General features: G+C 40.0%; 4 protein-coding genes across 4 annotated transcripts in view; 1 reads left to right on the plus strand and 3 right to left on the minus strand.

The window, feature by feature from the left end:
• Nucleotides 1-2,265: 2,265 nt before the first annotated feature.
• On the minus strand, nucleotides 2,266-4,858 carry LOC141809136 (parvalbumin beta-like). The gene is made up of 5 exons (XM_074695975.1): nucleotides 4,716-4,858; nucleotides 4,124-4,190; nucleotides 3,895-4,027; nucleotides 2,658-2,767; nucleotides 2,266-2,544 (listed from the first exon to the last, which is right to left on the minus strand). The coding sequence occupies exons 2-5, from the start codon at nucleotides 4,179-4,181 to the stop codon at nucleotides 2,519-2,521; spliced, it is 327 nt and encodes a 108-aa protein (XP_074552076.1). The 5' UTR covers nucleotides 4,182-4,190; nucleotides 4,716-4,858; the 3' UTR covers nucleotides 2,266-2,518.
• A 1,477-nt stretch (nucleotides 4,859-6,335) lies between these two features.
• LOC141809135 (parvalbumin beta-like) lies at nucleotides 6,336-8,700 on the minus strand. Its single transcript, XM_074695973.1, has 5 exons — nucleotides 8,547-8,700; nucleotides 7,666-7,734; nucleotides 7,237-7,369; nucleotides 6,746-6,855; nucleotides 6,336-6,595 (listed from the first exon to the last, which is right to left on the minus strand). The coding sequence occupies exons 2-5, from the start codon at nucleotides 7,724-7,726 to the stop codon at nucleotides 6,570-6,572; spliced, it is 330 nt and encodes a 109-aa protein (XP_074552074.1). The 5' UTR covers nucleotides 7,727-7,734; nucleotides 8,547-8,700; the 3' UTR covers nucleotides 6,336-6,569.
• A 3,909-nt stretch (nucleotides 8,701-12,609) lies between these two features.
• Nucleotides 12,610-15,454, minus strand: pvalb5 (parvalbumin 5). The gene is made up of 5 exons (XM_074695976.1): nucleotides 15,233-15,454; nucleotides 14,615-14,691; nucleotides 13,475-13,607; nucleotides 13,065-13,174; nucleotides 12,610-12,894 (listed from the first exon to the last, which is right to left on the minus strand). The coding sequence occupies exons 2-5, from the start codon at nucleotides 14,673-14,675 to the stop codon at nucleotides 12,872-12,874; spliced, it is 327 nt and encodes a 108-aa protein (XP_074552077.1). The 5' UTR covers nucleotides 14,676-14,691; nucleotides 15,233-15,454; the 3' UTR covers nucleotides 12,610-12,871.
• Nucleotides 15,455-16,450: 996 nt separating this feature from the next.
• lmtk2 (lemur tyrosine kinase 2) overlaps nucleotides 16,451-20,946 on the plus strand; it is a 44,653-nt gene continuing 40,157 nt past the window's right edge. Inside the window, exon 1 of the mRNA XM_074696515.1 lies at nucleotides 16,451-16,972. Within this exon, the coding sequence (XP_074552616.1) occupies nucleotides 16,867-16,972 (106 nt within the window). The 5' untranslated portion in view covers nucleotides 16,451-16,866. The remainder of the gene's footprint in view (nucleotides 16,973-20,946) is intronic.

Raw genomic sequence — 20,946 nt, forward strand, 5'->3', positions numbered from 1 at the left:
CCGGTTAGAATTTGGCCGAGTGAAATCTTTGGTCATTGGAGCCTGGCAAGATGGACCTGCAGAAGTTCAGAAACTGAATCAGGCAGGTCCGTCTGCTCTGCAAGGTTATGTGTACGCTACAGAGACCAAAAAAAAAGGAGCAGGCTTGGGTGAAAGTCACTGAGGAGACAGGTTTTGAAGGTAAGTTCTGTAAATATTTGTTTCCAGCTGGATTTGCCTGCACGGGTCATCACTGAGTCCGTTTGTTTTTCTCAGTGGAGTTTTGTCGTAAAAGATGGAAGAGCCTCAGGGACACCAACCTGAAAGAGAGGAGGAAGGAGCAGATAAAAAGGAGCGGGGCAGCAGCAGAGCCAGGAAAAAGATGGAAGTTCTTTGCGTCCTCTTTCCTTGACCCCTTCATTATCCCTAGGGAGACCTCCAGGCACATGGGTCAGGGGGTCAAGGATGAGGTCGCAGGGAACAGCCAGGCAGGGCCAGTGGAGGTGGATTACCAGGGAGAGGCAGCAGGCCCCTCAGGGATTGAGTGTAGAGGTTTGTTAAGAGATGAATATGCACACACATAAAGTAATGACAACTTATTTTAGAGATATCTGTATCAATCTATGATGAGGGGGCTCTCTACTCCACCTGCGCAGTGACACGCGTCGCCCCTCAGCTTGTCAAAATAGTCCAGCGTCCAGCCTCGGGTGTGACGCGCATTTAAATTCACCAATTTGCGTCTGGTTTGGCCGCACCATTAGACTTGCCGTAAATCAATCCAGTCATGCTTCCCCCGATCGGGATGCTTTTAACTAGCATCTAGAAATATCCTTTATTTGTGTTGATAATCTCATTTTAAAGTGTGGATTAGGATCAGTCATATATCTAGAAAGGAGACTTTTAAAGATCACTTTGAAACGTCTCACAGAGGCTTTAATCCAAGCCAAGTGGTCTCCCTCTTGAGTGAAGTAGGCAGTGTCTGTGGTTTCCCAAAACAATGTCATTGATGTTTTTTTAGAGTACAAGGAAGTTTTCCACTTCTGGAGAAGTCTCTGATTATTTTCTGATCATGTTTAGGTATAGTTCCCTCTTTGTATGGTACAGTCTTAACCTGTATTTGTGGATGCATCAACCAATTGTTTGCACCATAATGTAGTGGAAGTCACTCCCTAAACACAGCCATGTCTGTTTCTAATGAACCACCTCATTGTTTTGGTACAGAGGTTTATCCAAATTTTTCTAATATTCAAATGATGTTACTAACTGTAGAATATAGAATGTAATAGAAAATAAATCCCCAGAAATGTATGCAATTGAATGCAGTGGAGTAGTACCCTGACATTGATACACATTTTACCTATGCAGTCACTTACAGTGTACTGATCATCCTCCTGTTTTTATATATACATATATATATATATATATATATATATATATATATATATATATATATATATATATATATATATATATATATATATATATATATATATATATATGCATATATATATATATTGTCTGATGTTTTATGGAATGTGTTTTATCATTAAATTTTAAAATAAAATTTCCTTCCAAAAAAAGTTCAATTCTTCAATTTCAACATTTTTTTTGCTGTTGTACTATTTCCATCAGAATTCAGTGGTTTCCAAGCCATCAGTTTTTGTCTCAACTCTTCTGGGGTAGGGTTGGATCCCACTGAGCTTAACACGTTAATCTTTATAACAGTCACATTGTATTTAAATTACTCACTGAATCTTGCCTCAACCTCCACCATTAATGAACAGAACTCCATCTAGTGGCAGAAGGATGGAGCTGCAGATATAAAAACCTAAAAGCTATATAGGCACATGAATAGTAACGTGTATAAATAGTGAACCGGTGCCATGTGGACTCAGGTTGTGTGACCTTCCGCGGTTTATATTGTGCTTGTGTGTTTCTGTTGTTCTTTTTTATTTTCCTTTCTTTGCTTTTTCTGATGGAGCCAACTGTGACAGCATAGATGTGGGTAATTCATTAATGCCAGGCTAATGAGGAACAGCTCCATCCAAAGGTGTGCAAAAGCGATAATTCAGCATTTGGGATTACATTTGGCATCATTTATATAATTTCATGGACTTTGGCTTTATGTGTTTTGTTTGTTTGTCTTTTGTTACAGTCTATTTTTCTGCCAACAAGTGTATTCGAAATGAATATAGTGAAAGAGGGACTGTAGTTAAAAAAAAAAAAAAGTGTTTTTGGATTTTGAAGACACAAAAAGAAAGAAAACTTCTCATGAGACCGTAGCAAAAGAATATTTATTCTTTTTTACTGTTCGTTCCTGGAAAGTGCATCATAAATTTTACAATAAGCAAAATTCATATTTAAGACATGGACACAACCGAGCGACATTCACAATCATCATTTGGACAGTGTGTTGCATAGGAGGAAACGTCTCTTAAGCAAATGTATAAAAATTATTTAGCCTATTCGGATGGAGAGGGGGAGGTCGATATGGGCTTTGTTGTTCCATCGGAGCAGGTGTGGTTGGTCAGGTGACTTCTTATGCCTTAACCACTGTTGCGAACTCTGCGGGGACACACGAGAGAAAGAGACAGTTATAGACGCTGTGATGATGATGTCATTACGCACTTTATGGGCGCAAAGAAGATGCTTGTGGTCAGAGTTCAGCGATGACCCACCATCGACTCCGATCTTGCCATCACCGTCGGTGTCACCGGCCTTCATGAAAGTCTTGGTCTCATCATCGGTCAAAGCGCGTGCACCAGCCTTGAAGTTCTGCAGGAACAGTCTGCGGACACACAAAGGGGGTGGTTAGTAGGGATGGGTACCTTTCTCATTTGAAACGATACGGTACCTATACCCAGTACCTGTCAATCGGTACCGGTACTCAACGGTGCCAATTTTCGGTACTTTCTGTGTTATAGTGGTAAAAGAAATATCAATTTATTGAAGAACAAAATACATATTTTTTTTTTCAATTTAACATGTTCATTCTTCAATACATATCCTTGCAATGTTGTGTTCATGTCCAGCATGGAAAATCTCCTACTCTTCCACTCCCTCACAGTCACAATTAATTTTATGTGACTCGGTACTCGGTACTTTTGACAGAATTCGGTCGTACCTATAAAAGTACCTAACTCGGTATCCATCCCTAGTGGGTAGTGCACAGATCCCTAAACTTTAGTGTGATAATATGCAAATTTAGGGGGGCCTACGTTATCGTTTCTGATGCGTTTAAGATGGGATGTAGCAAAATAATAATAATAATAATAAAAATAATAATAATAATAATTTTGTTCTATAAAAAAAAAGGTTAGTGATGTTTCATACATATTTCATATTTCGTAAATCTAGAAATAGACAAACTATATTATTATGTATACTATACCCTAACCAAATCCTGCTATTTTATTTATTTATGTATTTATTTATTGAGACTATTGGTCTGTGTAAGGGGTAAATTAATGCGAATTAAGTGATTTATTTACAAAAAGTTGTCTCCAATTCACAAAATTGATATCAATAGGTCTCAAATTCAAAAGACATAATCTATCGTAGGCTAAAACAATATGGTCTATAGGGTGATATGTGACAGAGCAGCCAGCATCTATGAGCAGAATGATGAATGTGAATCATTTAGTGAAGTTGCAGCTCAGGCCAAAAAGGTATTTATTACTTTAATTTCGAAATTCTCCTTTTTGTACTGAATCAAATAAGCCTGTATGGCTCTATTTAAAGAAATAGCTTCATGACAGGTGCGCCGCGCGTACTGTAGGACTATAAAATTCATTGTATCTGCCTGTCCCTCTTCAGCCACTGATGAAAATAGTTTAAGTTATGCGTCCCTAAAGTTGTCACCTCCTCTCAAACATCAGGCTGTACATTCTAAAGAGCATTTCCCGGTGGTCTTACTTCAGCTCATCCTCCTCAATGAACCCGCTCTTGTCCTGATCGATGACAGCGAAAGCCTTCTTGACATCGTCGGCAGACTTGCCAGCCAGACCACATGCCTTGAAGAACTTCTTGTGGTCGAAAGTGCCAGCGTCTGAAACAAACACAGACTCATCATTAAAACAAAAAGGCCAAATACATATTAAGCATATATTCAAGCTGATGCTGACATGTGAGGCTGTAACTTCACCTTTGCACCCATCCAGGGCTGCAGCGACGTCAGCGTCAGCCAAACCTGAGAAGCTCATTGTGATACTCTGCAAACAGATGAAGTTTTTGTTATTGGCTGAAGTTAAAGTAAGAGCTGTTAATTACATCATGTCGACTATTGGCTGCTGTAGTTCATGGATCTATAAAGCAAAATTTCAACTTGTAGAATAACTAATAAATTGCTTCAAATAAACACCAAGCCCCAGTCCATCCTCTGCAGCGCAGGCTTAAAGACTTTTATAAAAGCAGCTTTTAAAGGCTGTTGATTGAATTATTCCAAATGCAATAGAAATCTTCTCATTTAGACTTCTGTTCGAGTGGCTTGTTCGATGTTGCATTTCCAAATCCCATTAAAACAAGCTGAAAGTGACACTTGTTTCTCTCAATGCAGCTCTACAGATGCAGTAATCCATGTCTTCATGAAGCCACTCAAAACCCATTTTACCCAAAGTCCACCTCAAAACTGCTTCACTTAAAACCTCTTGTCTTAAAGATGCCAAATAATCGAGATGCTGCGTCTTTGTGCGCGCGGATCCCGGACTCTGTCCTCCCTCTGTCTCTATCCCACTCACCTTTGCTTTCTTTGCTGTAGCTTACAGATGATACTGACAAGACTCCGAGTCGACTGCAGTGATCTTCCCGGTGCTCCCGGTGACCTTTTATAGTTTCACTCAATGGCAATCTGAGGCATAAGATAACTGACACCACCGGGAAGGGGGTGGCGAAAATCCGTCCTGTGGCCAGAGAGCGGTCTATTTTAAGTTTCACAAACGAAGACGCTTAAAAGGTGCGTTTGAAGAAGTCTTCAATATGCCCTAATGCTAAGAATAGGCCTGTGCATTGCTGAGGAGGACGAATTGGAAATGCTGCTGGCACACACTGCCGTATCCAGGAGGGTGGATACGGGGCATGCATGCGTTAGAGCTGGCGTAAGTGGCGCTAATTGGTTGTTTTCCCTTTTTCCGTTTTGATTTGGGAGGCTGATTGTACTGTAGTCCTGAATTTACAGTAGGTCTTTTTTAAAGCAGACTGCTTGGAGAGTGTTGGGAGAAGCAGAGCAGATTCCTTTGGCCAAAAAAGCAGTGTATGTTCTTTTGCAAGTGTAATATATATATATATATATATATATTTTGTGGCAGGCAACTCAAAAATAAGGTATTTTCTCGGATTAAGCCTGTAATTTAGATTTACAGCACACCACGCTTTACTAAATTGCAGTAGATTATTAAAAATGAAATGTATTTATAAAAATCCAAACTATTCAAAATTGGAAAACTTGGTGATTTTACAAACCCATTGTTTTGATACCTCCATGTCACATTTTTTCATAACAAAAGCTCAAAATGTGGACATTTTTTAAAGTTTTTGTAAAGTTGAAAAGAAATTGAAGCAATGTAAAGAAGAAATTCTTGGTGATTGATGTTGAGGACATTTTTGACCTGCAGGTGGCAGCACATGCTCACAGAGCAGAGTCTGTCTGTACCTCAGTGTGCTCGCTGGTTGATGGTGTCAAGCTTTGAGTGTTACCTGATAGGGTTGGGTAGGGGAGGGGGTTACATATTGCTGATTTGCAGTTAGCTGAACATTCTTGGGATCCCATTCTTGACTCCTAAATTCCTAAACTGCTTCTTTAAATTTAGTTTCGAGTTGAAAAATGAAGCCAATTCCAAATACTTTGAGAAGAGTGAGAGAATAAAGTGAAGGAATTAGTTTCGAGCTCTCACACCACTTCAGATCTGCATCTCTGCACCAGGCTGCTTAAAGGTCCTGCTGATGCAACAGAGGCTGTTAATAGCTCTCCTGTTGCCACAGCACATCATCTAATTGACTACGCAGCAGTTGAGACCTTGGAACGGAGCAGCCCTTTTCCTTGTGTGACAGCTATCCATTGCTAATCTCCCAGAGTCTAGGGAGTATGCTAGCAAAGCCTGGGGCCATTCCCTCTGGCTTGAGTCCAGCTGACCTCCCCCCTCCTACCTCTTTCATTAACCAGTGATCACAACAAGAGTAAGGCGGGAAAGCTGGACTGTTTCTCTGCCACTCTCTAGTATTCAAACCCCCTGGCAAGTCCCCCAACCCCGCTGTGCTGACTTAGCTGTTAGCTATGCTAGCACATTGTAGAAAAAAACCCACCATGCAAAAAAAGAATGACCTGAAGATGACTTTACACCAAAAGAGTATTTATTCCTGGTTTTTCACTCTTCCTCAAAAGTGCATATGGTGTTTTACAGTTTGCACAAGTCATTTTTCAGAACATATAACACATCTGTATCAAATCAACAGTAAATTATGTGCTCCATGTTGAGAAATATTTCGCAGGCAACTCATAAATAAGGTATAAAAAATATTCTGTCAGCTGATGATTACTGAATCTTGAAAGGAGTTCGCAGTTCCATGAAAAGAAGTAGATCTTGGTCAGTGGAAATTTATGCCTTAACAAGGGCAGCAAACTCTGTGAAAGTAAAATGAAACTGCTGTTAGTGGTGAAAATATTAGATTCTTGGGTTAATTCAGGATCAGTGTGACCCATTTTAAGACCAAGACTTGTGGGAAGTATGTGAGCATGAGTGTTTGAGAAGGTGTGTGGTTATGTGATTCTCACCATCAACTCCGATCTTGCCATCACCGTCACTGTCTCCAGCGGCGAGGAAAGCCTTGGTCTCCTTGTCGGTCAGTGCTCTTGCACTGGCAGAGAAGTTCTGCAGGAACAGCCTGACAGGTGGAGAGAACAGCAGGAGTTTAATGTATGAACATCTCACACTTAATTGAATGGTATGCTGTAAATCCCCATGCAGACTGAGCAGCATTTCAAGAATTCAAGACATAATTTAGCATGTCAGGATGTCTGTCTTTGGGGATTTAAGTGTCAAATAAACCTCAAGGCTTCAGTAAATATTTTCTTTCTTTAGATTTTCTTTAAAGTGCAGTTTGATTCAGATTCAAGCTAAGCTCCTCCCAAATATTCAAGTAAAACTCAAGACTAAACAACCACCACTTGTTTTTGTCAAATCCAACACCTAGTGCAGTGATATCAGATCTAGTGTTTATTTTTAGCTTCGCTTTCTGTAAGTGTGCTTTCCTCGAGTGTCTTACTTCAGCTCCTCCTCCTCAATGAAGCCGCTGTTGTCCTGGTCAATGATGGCGAAGGCCTTCTTGACATCATCGGCAGACTTGCCAGCCAGGCCGCATGCCTTGAAGAACTTCTTGTAGTCGAAGGAGTCAGCAGCTGGAACACACATTTTAACACCATTAGCACCAGAGCGAGGGGGTGGGAGGTTGCGTGAGCACAACACAGGACTAATGTGACTAATGTGTTGATGTGATATGATGACTGTTGCAAGGAGGTTAATGTTGCACAGTCAGAGTGAGACTTTTAGCCAGGTTGGAGGTGTTGTTGTTGTTGTTGTTGTTGTTTTGCAAGGTTGGTGTTTGCAGGGAAAGATGTGCAGCACTGAAATTTCGCTAATGATCGAGGAGTGTGTGGTGAATTTTGTTTCTGAGAAGTGAGATGATGGAGCTTACCTGAGCAGCCATCCAGAGCTGCTTTGACTTCAGCTTCATTGAGGACACCAGCGAAGGCCATTTTTTATTCTGAGGGAGGAAGAGAAAGACAAGCGCCGGGGTTAGAACATCACAAATCAAGATAAAGTCGAAACATTTAATGACAAATACATCCTTTTTGAGAGGAAAACATTAAAATAACATCCATTTTGACTGTGAAAGATATAAAGTGCCTAAGAAACTGCATTTTCTGCTAAAATCTTGTCTCCTTAATTAACTCCTGAGCCTAAGCCTCCTTTGTTTTTCTTAAGAGTGAAGGTTGAGGCAGGAGGAAGCAACTAGAAACATAGAAATCAGCCTTTAAGATCCCCTCTTCACCATTAAACTAATTAGTTGCCTTAATGTGAAAAGCCTGCCAGGCATCAGAACAGCTCTGTTCTGTTTTTTTTTTTGTTTTTTGTTTTTTTTTTCTGTGTGGGCTAAAGAGCTACTCTGTGCCTGCGGATGTGTCATCACACACAGGCCTGACTCTGTATCCAAACGCAGCTCTGGCACTAAACTGATGATGCTCCCACTGAGAAGCCAAAACCACGCCAGCATGATTCACTGCCACCAAGAGGAGCTGCAGTGATGTCAAACGCGTCGATAGCTTTAGGTGTGATTTCTTAAAAATCATCCGGATTAAAACAGATGCATTTATCATCCTGAGAAATCAAAAGGCTGAGTTTGGCACTCAGTGGATCGTCCTGTGGTCCGTGGTTGTTGGCCATGTTGGCTCCGTTTCTCTCTACAGTTATAGTCCATGAGGCCCTCCTTGAATGAAGCCCTTTTTTTCTCTCCCATGTAGTGTAGTGTGCCAGAAGTCAGCCAGTGGCCATCCCGGAGAAGACTCCCCCACTCACCTCTGCGCTGCGTTGAGGCGAGTGAAAACCAAGGTGGATTCGAGCGAATGCCCCAAGCTGCTTTCCTCCTCTCTTATATATCCTTGAGCAACACCATTTACAGAGCTTTGAGTCTCAGTATCAGGTACCAAGATGCATGGGTTTCGAAAAAATGTGTCTACTAGTCTCGACCTATTTTTAGGTGAACAAATGAGGATGCTACCATGTGTGCAGAGGCCTATAGCTAGACGTGTGGAAACCTGAGCAGGCCCGCTGCTCTCTGACTTCACAGGACATGTTGCACCCCAAAGATTTACGGCCAGCATTTAAGATGCTGATTCCGATGTTGTGCGTTTCACCCGTGAATACATGTGAAATGAATGGAAATGTGCGAGAGTGAAAATAACGCGACGCGTGGTTCATATTGCTTGTTTCGGTTTGTGAGAAACACTCAGGCCACATTAATGAGCACCATGTGCTAAATATAGCGCCTCCTCACTTTCACTAAATATTTAATTTACGACTTTTAACGTAACTGATCACTTTGAAAGGTAATAGCGTATCAAAGCACTTAAAAGTTGTAAATGGATCATTATGATCTGCTCAATTATTGCCCTCTTAGATCCTCCTGTTTTTTTTAATCGTGGTGTTATCACTTTAATATTAATGAGTAAAGAGACATCCTCTGTGATAGACTGCTTACATCTTTCTGTGTTTGTTTACCCGCTCTTCATGGGAGTAAAGTGTTTTAATTTATGCACAACTAAAATCAGGAGCTCCTTTACACCCTAATGGAGCGCCACTTACTTTATCTGTAACAGTATCTGCTGCTTCGGCTCTTGCTCCGTCTCGACGCGGCAGCACAGAAGTTAATTGGCCTCTGATAAATCACTGGAGTCAATTTTGCATCTAAAAGGCTGGAGTTGCACCATTGCACCATTACCCTGAAATAGACTCAGATCCTGGATATTGACAGCCTTTGCCTGCGTGTTAATATGTGACATTCAACTGTAGGACCTATACTCCGCTGAGTCGAGTTTCACACGAACCCCGCGACCCAACAGAGAGCAGACTTTGGGGCCTATATCACCCGTCAGATTCCTATCCTGAGTGGGAAATTCACAAATCATATTTATGCATTAACTCGAGAGTAAGTGAGGAATATGCTGACAGCTTTTTACCTCCCTGACGCGCGCACATGGCGCAAAAACGCAGCGCATTGCTGTTACGGAAAGAGCAGTAAATGCGTCAACCTTAACGTCTTAATCTTGGTTAACTTATTTGTCTTTAACACCCCTGTGAAACGCTAACCTTGAATAATTATCCCTTCGCTCATTAGAAGTCATTAAATGAGTACTGAAACCAGTGGTGGTTAATGTCACTTCCTGGTTTTGCAGGAATTTGGAAACCGTCCAGTAGAAGGCAGTGCTGGTCCTGAAAAAGAAAATGTGGGAATTTCGGGAAGAACCAATGTGTGTTGAGGTTTGTAGGTGCAGTCCAAACTGCAGGAAGGAAAAATAGTTTGCAGTTTGACCGAAACAAACATTTTGCGCGATTATCTTTTTGTTTTTAATTATTCAGCTAGTCATTCATTGTCACACATAATCCAAAAGAGCACCATGGGCTTATTGGATTTTTCTTAGCAGGAGGAAACCAATGATTATTAGATGGTGGTCATTTAAAATGTAAAGGGAAGAAGTAAAATTAGTAGTTTTATGCACAATGATAACCCACCATTGCTTCTGGTTTTAGAGAATCAGCCTCTGATGTGTAACTTTTGCAGAAATTCGCACATCCCCTTATGACAGTTCTTCTCTGTATCCTCTGACATTTCTTAATGTGATCAGCATAATAATGCACATAAAGCTCAGTGGAGTATATATTTAACAGTTCTTTATTGCGAGGAATAACCCCTTGAGATAAGTTATCTCGTTTTCAAGGGATCCTCAGATTCATAACAACATAAAGAGCAGAGTAGCGTAATACAAGATAGCAAAATTATATATACATATGAAAAAGTATATATATATATATATATATATATATATATATATATATATATATATATATATATATATATATATATATATATATATATAAACAATAATAAGATAAAAAATAAAAAACAAAACAAAACAAAATAATGATAAATAAATAAATCTAAATAAACACAATAAGCAAATCGTAACAGCACACACACACACACACACACACACACACACACACACACACACACACACACACACACACACACACACACACACACACATAAACCAACTCCGTATGTTCACCTCTCCACACCCAACACTGTCATTACAGTCACATTACATTACCTGATAAACTTTACAGTAATGATGTTATTACTATCATTAATAGTCAAAAAAAAATAAAATAAAATAAGATAAAATAAAATAAAATAAAATAAAAAAATCACATTACCAAGTTCGTTTATGGTCGTACAAAGCAAAGTTATTACAACATTTTTTTATTTTTCCTGTAAACAGGTGCAATACTAAAGATAGGGATAAATATAGAGAAAAAGATAAGTAGAATTGCAACATTTTAAAGTTATATGAAAGTATATGTGATAATAATGATGGCAGAACAGAGAAATAAATAATACATAGGTGAAAAAAAATAGATCACTCAGAGTGTTAAGGAAGAAAAAAAAAGAAAAGGAGGAAACCACAACGCCAACTAAAACCCAGCCATTCCCTGGAACCAGAACTTCAAACTCCAGTGGCATGTTTCACCTGAAGTCCACGGAGGTTGGTCAGAAGTCAGTGCCCAGTCTTAGGGGACAGAGTCTTTGGCTCCATGGAGTCTAGCTTTTGATAACTCCAAGTTTGCAATGTCCAAATACATCATAATCCATGCTTGGGAAAAAGGTGAGTGTGGGGTTTCCATCATGTGGTGTGTTGGAAAACTAGGTGCTTTTCCCTCACCTTGTTTCCTGGTGTTCGTTTATGATGATAAGAGATGACTAAGAATGACTCAGTTCTCAATTCGATACTGAGATTTATTGATTACAAGCCAAAAAATGTGGACAGATCTGTGGTTCTTTTTACCTCCCCCCCATCACAGACATTCTCTGGGTAAAAGAACTCCCTCTCTTCTCTCCTGATCCACTTTATACTCTCTTGCTCCACCTAATTTAGACATATTATTTCCTAGTCTGAGACGTTGTCTTCTGGTATGCGTCACATCACCGCCTCTGTGCTCGTTCACATTGTTGTTCTCTTACAGGACACAGCGACATCGATAGGTTACCTAAAAAGGAATTATTTCATACATATACACACACTTGCAGACGCATACACTCATGGCCTTTGTAAAGACAGACCCTTAAGTTCCTCCCTTCTGTGTCTGCCCTCCCCAAAACCACAGCTTCACCCACGCAGCTGAACTTCCTGTTATTTATCTGCAGGGTTATTTATCCCTAACCCTAACCCTAACCCTTTGTCACAGCTCTAAGCCAAATTCCTCACATTAAGACTTTTATTTCTTTTTAGTTCTGGGTGATCTGTAGTCTCTCAGGAGCTTAAAACCATCTGTAAAGACACTTGTTAATTTATGACCGCATATGAGCACATTTTGAAAATATTTTAAGCAAAGCACATATACACAAGCTAGATATTCTAACAGGTGACACGTTTTTTTACCCACCGTAAGGCCAGTCAGCACTGCTCTTCTCTTGTCCGGGGACAAGCTCGGTTTTGGTAAATTATTCAAGATAAATACAGCAGGCAAGCAAGGCAAAATAATTTTAAACTACTTGCAGAGGTTGAAGGCAAGCATCTTCCAAACTTGGACACTAGGGCACACTCCCAGAACATATGCAAAAAACGACTAATTGTTTGGGACGAACACAGAGTGTGTTTAGGATTATTAACAATCTTCATTAAATGAAGCTTCCTATGAGTTAAATATGTCATATGTTTAAAGTTGTTACATATTTGCTGGTGATCAGGATTTCTGGGTACTAATCTTGCATTAACCCATACTTTATTCCACTAAAACTATGTTAAAATGTTGAATGCTTTCAAAAGGAAAAAGAGGCAACAACAAAAAGTTTCATCACACCTTCAATCAATTTATTAATTCATACCAGGAACCTGATCAATTCAACAACAGACACACACACAACATATATCCAGCTTTAGCTGTCATTCCACCAAACATCTTACACTTTATTGTATCACATCAACAGGGAGAGCAGCAGGCAGGTACAGAATATCTGAGGTTTCTGGTCTTTGCATCAAACAATCTGGAAAGTCTGGATCTCCGTAAGAGATCCTTTATTTAAGATAGGGAGAGACAGCTCAGGTCATACATATTTATTCTCCTTATTTCAGGATGTCGCAGAACTCTGTGGGGGAGAGAAAAACAGTGGTTTCACTCAGAAAGCAGGAAGACTGGTTTGTGTGCATGTGTTTTCTATAGAGTGCAATTTCAGCACCGAGTAATGGACAGCTCCTCTCTTCAAACTGCTCCCATTCTCCTCTGCAGGCAGTGCTTACAGATGTTTTACACACCCACCTTCCATTCCGATTTTGCCATCTCCATCCTTATCTCCTGCTGCCATCAGATTCTTGGTCTCAGCCACGGTCAGCTCCCTCGCCCCCGGGGAGAAATTCTGCAGGAACAGCCTGATAGGTGCATAAAAAAATACCAGGGATAAGATCAGGCTTGTGTCAGTGTGGACTTTATCTTTTCTGATGGCATTTTTCACCCCCTCTAGGGTCTTTCTCCATCACTCACTCACCAACCCCCCCCTACTGTGTCTTACTCAATTCATTCACAGGGGAAATGCTGCTCCATTCATACAGTGACCTCAGCCTGAGGGTGTAACACAAATGTGAGACAAACACACTCACACACCCTTCAGTATCCTTGCTCTAGCCCTGAAAACAAACACACACATGTATGCACTCACACACACGCCTTACTTTAACTCCTCCTCTTCAATGTATCCACTCCTGTCTTGGTCCAGAACTGTAAACACTTTTTTCCCATCAGCCTCAGACAAGCCGGTCAGGCCAACTTGTGCAAAGAATGACTTGTAGTCAAACGTGCCTGGAGCTACAGAGGGAGAAAGGGAGATGAAGAGGGCAAGAGACAGAGAGGACAGATGCAAAAGTGAGAGGTCCATCGCTGAATGACAAGAGAGTGAGAGTGGTGAGGGGCTGAAAAGAGCTGTCGCATTTACTCATTCGCTCAGATGACTTTCATTCTTCAACCAGTGACATTTAGCAATACACACCCTGTAGCGCATCACTGTCTTTTGCCATTATAGGGGACGTCATTATGCCATTGAAACAGTCAAAGAACACTGAGTGTTGCCTATGGCTTTAATGCAAGCAAAATGTTGAGAGCCTTTTAATTTTTTTCAGGCCATGCAAAGCAAATAAATCTGATTGAGGAAGATTTTCTTGCATGCATTTAAAAAAAACATGAATAATTCTTTGAGCTGCAGTATTGTAAATTGGGAAATTGTGATTTATCTGATCTTTGTGTTTCTTCTTTACCACAAAATAGATGAAACCAGGTGTACCAACTTCTTAAACTACGGCGTGCAAAAGAAGAAGAAGCATCACAAACACCCAAGTGTGCATGTTATATTTTGTTAAACTTATAAAAAAGAGCTAGGTTATTCGATAAAGGGCACATAAGCACTGACATTTGGTTTCAGTCCAAGCACTAGGCTCTGTTTGCTTCCTCATGCAGACATAATTGCCTGAGATAAATGATTAAGTGCTTCGGGATGTGAGAGCTTGTGTGATTTAGGCTTCTCTCTGTGAAAGCTCAGCATAAACACTGTGGTATCTGGGTGGTAACAGCTCTCCTGCCACATTGCTGCCTGGTTACCTGCAGGCTCCCCGTTCCCACTGTGACCAACACATCATACAGGTATCCCCTGTGGGAGTGGGAGTGGGAGTGGAGGTGGGGGTGGGTATAACAATGCATGTCTCTCTCCTCCTCTCTGTGATGTGTGAATGAATGTAAAAGTGCTTACTCTGGAGTAAGTGTTTATGACAAGGTGCTTGTTAAGTGTGTGTCTGCATGTGTGTATCTTGTGTGTGACTCACTTTGACATGCCTGGACTGCAGCCCTGATGTCCTCGTCGCTCAGCATCCCTGCAAATGCCATGGTTCTCTGTAGCTGCCTGAGGGATGCAAACACACACGCACGGAAGGAATGCAAAGTGACAGTAAATGACACAGGTGCAGGTGCTCTCTGCTGTCAGGTAACAGCTCTTGTCAGATACAAACAGTCAGAACTTAAGCTTTATCATTTCCTTGTGTTTGGACTGCAGGCACATCTGCTCTCAAAAAGGGCTGAGAGTTACCTTTTTTTTTAGGGCTCTGCCATTTTTGACAGTAAGGTAAAAGTATGATATATAAAAAAACAAGTCATTTTCACCCATAGAAAGACATATTTGTGATATATTCATTCTATGGTTTAAAGTAGTATGAGTGCACCAGATGGAGAGCATGTTTCACTGTGTAAATTCATTTTTATCCCCTTACCCAAAGTGAACTTACAAGAGTTAACACAAAATAGGTTTGACATCTGTTTGCCATGCCCCTCTTTAAATAAAACACACTCTAGATGCTCAAACACACACACACACATCCTCAAAACAGCCAGCTATCATCACACAAACCCTGCAGTACACATGAATTTGCAAAAAGCTTAGTACTTACCGTGCTTCGGGTGAGGTTTTCACTCTTCAAGTCGGGGATGCGCAGACCTCGGCTTCACTTTCTTGCTTGGTGCCTAAAAGCCAGCGATGCTCTCTCTTGCAGCTTCGTGTTCCAGAGTGCAAGAAGCAACCTGACGTATCTGTCCTCAAACCCAGGAGAGTTCCCCCACGCCACAGAGAGCATCCTCCTCCCCCTTCATCAGTTAATCAGAGCAGATAATCTCCTCACTCATACTGCTCTACAAAGACAATTTTAAAAATGAAATATAAATAAAGTGACATTTGTAACAATTAACCTTGGTCATTAGAATTATAAACTTCTGTGCTTTTACTATTTCTACAACAACTACTAACACTTTTGCTGCTCTTCATGATAATACAGAATTATCATATAAATCAAATAAGCTTTACTAAATAATTTATTTTTGGATTTATCATTATGTTTTTTACATTAAGTATAGATAACAAATCTGTTGTGCAAGCAGTGCAAAGACTGGTTCAATTGGTACATATGCAGTTAATATGTTTGTAGTTCAAGCTTTATAGAAAAAATAAAATCAGTTGATATAAAGGGGGAAAAATAAGTTCACATGTTGATTTTCATCAGTAAATCACAACTTATTAATAATAAAACATCTGTGAGTAAAAAATTAAAGTTATTTCTGTTATATGTAGGTACAAAGAGATAGCCTGTGCCTGTTTTTACTTTGGATCGATGGCAAAAAAAAAAAAAAAAAAAAAAAAACAGTGTAAACGAGCATCCTTTCTGTGATCAAAGCAGACTTATATCTGTTATTTATTGCATGTTTAATTAAGAGGAAATTCTTATTTCGCCAAAAATTCTCACCCTCACAGATTTCTTTTTGATAGAAATTAGAGTAAAAAAACAAAATCCGATCGTCTTCAGCCAGCATCATTGCAATCTTAGAATAATCAGATTCACCTTTAAAATTTCTTAGTGTAGTTAAAGATTGACCATAAGTCCTGAGAGATAAACATTTACAGATGGGTCGTATTTCCATGTCAGTACCTGACATGGTTAGCAAGTGGCAGGACATAATATTTTTCATCTCTGAGACAGCGGACTGAATTTACTTGCCTGATGATAGAGCTCCAACCTAATTGGCTCAGTGGGGCTAAATTTTTGGTATTCTCTGCTGTAATTGGCTTGAGTGCTTGTCAATCATTTCCGTTTTACGCCCCATTCCGTGATGTGACGTTGAACAGGAACATGGCGCTTTGGATGAGAGGTGTTTCATGATAGTCAGGTCTATTGATTGTTATCATTTAGCTATGTTCATTTAAACAACACAAAGGTAAAAACAGTCAATATGATAGGTCGTGAGAGGTGATCACTCATTTTGTCTCTATGGACAATGGGACGTTATATTCCGTAGTAGTGTTTGCTGTCGTCAGCTGAAACTGTTAGCATTGACATGCTAGCTGGATTCCTAGCTAGCTGGCTAACAGCAAGTCGCTAACGCTAAACAGAAGGAAGATGTGTTTTTAATGTAGTCTGCGCCGACTGTTATGTACAATCAATGAATAGAATACTCCTTTTAATATTACATTAGCTTGTTATAGTTTAGGACGACGATTCCACGCAGCTAACAGTTCGTTAGCTTAGCTAGGAGGATGAAGAGCCGCCGCCATGGATATGTTTTGTTGCTGGCCGGTGGGATTTTGCTGTCGGTGTTCTGTCTATGTGAAGGTGCCCCTCTTCAGTACCCTCAAAAACCAGGTGAGTCAGCTTGCTGCAAGCTAAAACAAAGCTCAGCGTTTGTTTGTTCAATTACTACAACTCGTGTCTATCCAGCTGTTGAGCTAGCAGATGTTTCTGTTAGCTAATATTTGCTTGTGTAGGTGTTGCTAATCAGCAGCTAAAAGCTAACAACACAACAACAATCTGACTTCATTTCTTCTTACCAGACTGTCATCAGTGTATTAAAACTTATTAGAAGTGATTATTTTGAGGGAAATTACTGAATTGAAGAAATTTGACTTTTAATTTCAACTGACGATAAAGAAAATAGCATCTTATCCGCAGCTTTCGATTTGACTATTGCAGAGAAGGTTATGACTACAAGGTCCTGATTCAAGACCACTGTACCAGGAGTTTGTCAGCTCAGAACCATATTATCATGAAGAGGCTGCACCCTCTTTCATGCATAGTTTCAGATTTGTAAAATATTTGTGGAAATGTGAAAGGCTTTCACTGCCTTAATTCAACCTAGACTATATCAGACCAAGTCCTGATCCAAAACCCCTGGACTAGATCATGCTAGAGAGACTATAGCCTCTTAGAGACACAGTTTCAGTGTGCTAGAGATAGTGATACCATGGCTTTTCCCCCTTTAAGACTACATGAGACTAGTTATTGATTCAGAACCTCAGCTCAGGACTTACTGATAGTGGGGAAGCTACACACTCTTTGAAACGGTCTGATTCAAAGTTCCTCCATTTACATAATGTCAGTATAACAGATAACATCAGGTCGCATTTAGCAAGCCAACAGCACATTTCTTTGCCCTCAGCTCATTCCCCATCCACCAAAACTCAGAAAATACTCATTTACTGAGTCAAGTTTAATTGTCATTAAACTTTAACATGAAGAAATCAGTCTCCAGGGAGCGGTGGTGTGACTAAGTTAATATACAATAGCCTCTTTAAAGTGCAGGTACAGAGGTGCTATCCCTTCACTGGGTTGGTCAGGTCAGTGACATTTAACTCAGTTTACGGAACAATTGAGTTGATGTAGGCCTACCAGCATGAACACGCTGCTCCTTCTTTGTTTTTGTTGCAGCAGTTATGTAATGATTTTGTTTTGGTACTTTTCCTGTATTACAGGTTTTGTTGCAGGTGTGATCATGTACATGTTTATTTAAGGATAAATGTAAAAGTATTCATTAAAGTGAAGTGTTCTCATGTTTTATAATGGAGTCAGATGCGAGTCTTGTAAGATCAGAAACCTCTTCAAGACACAATACTAGTCCTTATTGTGTTTTTAATTTTATTATTTATTATTTATTTAATTTTAAAACAGCACTGTGCATATGGTTCTTTAGGAAGCTCTAAAGCTATAATTCTCTGGTGGCAGCTCAGAAGTTTATTGATTCCTGTTTAAACAGGGCTCATAAAATACTTTATAGACACCCAGATGCCAGATTTGCATCTTGGACTGTATCATTATCATTAGGCCTGTCACCATAACAAATTTTGCTAGATGATAATTTTCCAAAGTATTTATGCCAATAAATGATATTATTGTCAATATTATTTTTATTTTTTTTCCCATTTTTTCATTGATGTAATTATGATAAATGGGATAATAAAGTGAGTGCACCATATCAAAAGCAAGAAACTTTAATTTCTTAAGAGTATTCAACTGTAATTAAAAGGTCAGGATCTTTTAAATAAAATAAATTAAACAAAAAATAGAATAAATTTAACAAACAAGAGAAAATAAAATACAGTGAAAATGAAATGGACTCTCTTTTAGATAAAAAATACATGTCAATGAAAATAATTAATACTAATCAAAAACAATAAGACATAGACCCTGTCTCTAAAGAAAAAAACGAAACTCCAAAAAGAACCAACAATTAAAATTATAGCCTAAATAAAAGGGAGTTTATACAGTTCCTGAATTGTTTGTAACATGTCCTTTTTCCCAGTCAATCCTTACTGTCTGTCAAACATTTTTAACATTTCTGGCTTTCAACCGTATTGAAGGGCTGCATTTCTTTGGTAATGTAGCTGTCTTTGAGCGCCCACCATTTGGCGCTTTTATTTCTATTTACTTTGCAGACCAAAAGCCTCAGTAAGAGCGGATGTCAAAGAACAAGGCTCCGCTGCACCTCCCCTTCTTCTTCTTCGTCGCCACTATTTTCAAACAAATGCAACATATCAGCTCGTTGGTGTTCATGAGCTCACACTTTGTTCATTCTGATAAAAAACAAAATATTCCCACACTGGGACTGTGGCAGGCGGCTTAAGAACCATATCTTTTGTGCCATCACTCATATTAGCGTGTGTTTCCTCCTTACCCCTCAGGACGCTCGCTTCAGCTCTCTCTGTGTGTACGTGCGAGCAGCCCCGTCTTCACCCCAAAGATCACATTTTTGACAGATGCTCACTCCGCTATAAATCCTCTAAATCCTCTATAGAACCTATGCACCCCGATGTTAGGAAATATAGACGTAGTGAGCCATCTTCTCATTCAGCCTCTTTGGTGGAAAGAGAGTAGGAAAACAAATATGCATGCACGTGTCAGTTTATCGAGGCTGGCAAACTTATTAAGGACGTTTTTATTTATCGTTCGGTTAATCGATTTATTGATTATCGTGACAGGCCTAATTATCATGCTTGTTTATGATGCTGATGTAAATATAAGAACTGTCCTTGATTCAGTTGTGAAGATGAATCAATCAGAAAGCTGTTCAACAGTTTAGGTCACAACTCTGATGAGATGATTTTCATCCATCCACTTCAAGACAAGGAAGTGGCTCCAGAGTTATTTCACTGCTTTTGCTGCTTCAGTTATAACTTCTTCCTTGTGTGAAATATGTAGGTGCTTTTGGGATTGTGGGATAGTAGGGAGGGTAATGTGTAACTGTACAACATTCCAATCTTATCAGCACCAGTCAATGATTGCCAATTGGATCATCTGCTTAATCATTATCCAGGGTACAGGAAACTCATGTTGGGATATTTACTTTCTTTTTATGTCTTTATGAGATAGTGAGCTGTTCTTTGCCCCAGTGTGGCCAGAGTGTAGAGATGTTGAATGTTATGTGAGAGTTGTCACATGTTAAATGTTTTAATTTCTCTTTTCTTTCTCAAGTTTTTGCTTTGGTTGGATATTTGGGTAAGATCCTATGTTGAAGTACTTCCTGGAAAGTCATTTTCCAGGCCAGTGCCCTGTTCACACACATCACACTTTTAAGGGACATTTAAACTTAAGTAACAACCAGGTGATGGTGGCATGTCTGGCCTGTAAATCAAGCTGAACGTTGGACTTGACCTTTCCCCACATTGCTTAGTGATTCAGTGACAACCAGCCTGGGCTGTGGGGGATTCTGCCTGAACAAACCAGTCGTCCTGTATGTTGTCATGGGCTGAAGCTCCAACAAGAGCTCCTTCACTTGTTCAAGTCACCTTGTTTGATGCACATCTTTGCATCAAATGATGTTGTAATACTTTGATGAATCAGAGACTGGATTTCTGCAGATGTGTATCTTTTCAAGGGCAGTTTTGGGAACCGGCAGCTTCAAATCCCTCAGTTCCTCGCCTGATCGATGAGGCTTCAATCTCAGCAGACAGATGAATCTTAGCGGAACCAAAACATGTCAGCCAGACAATGCCGTCCTTCATCCCGTTTGCAGCGGAAAGCACAGACATCCACTGTTGTGCACGCTGGTGGGTAAAGTCTGCAGAAATGGGTCAGCTCCCCCTCTGCGTGAATGCCTGCTAAAATATGCAGTGGAACCGAAATAAGACCTGGCAGCTCCCTGCTGTATTGGTCCCAAAAACCAGTTGAGTCATTTGGTAGGGCCTGCCAAGTCATAATATGAACCCATGACTCAGTTAAAGCCTAACTGAGGAGAACTGATCCCATGTAGAGCTGCCGTGACCCGGCTCCTGTTTTAATGTCTGACGTCTGCTGCAGGCTCTCTGGGTGTCCTGCTCTGCCTGGAATCCTGTTGCTCTGCTTCA

The sequence above is a fragment of the Halichoeres trimaculatus genome, unplaced genomic scaffold (genome assembly GCF_033239565.1).
Source record: "Halichoeres trimaculatus isolate MK-OKI-2021-1 unplaced genomic scaffold, fHalTri1.1 fHalTri1_scaffold_20, whole genome shotgun sequence".
Classification (NCBI taxonomy): Eukaryota; Metazoa; Chordata; class Actinopteri; order Labriformes; family Labridae; genus Halichoeres; species Halichoeres trimaculatus.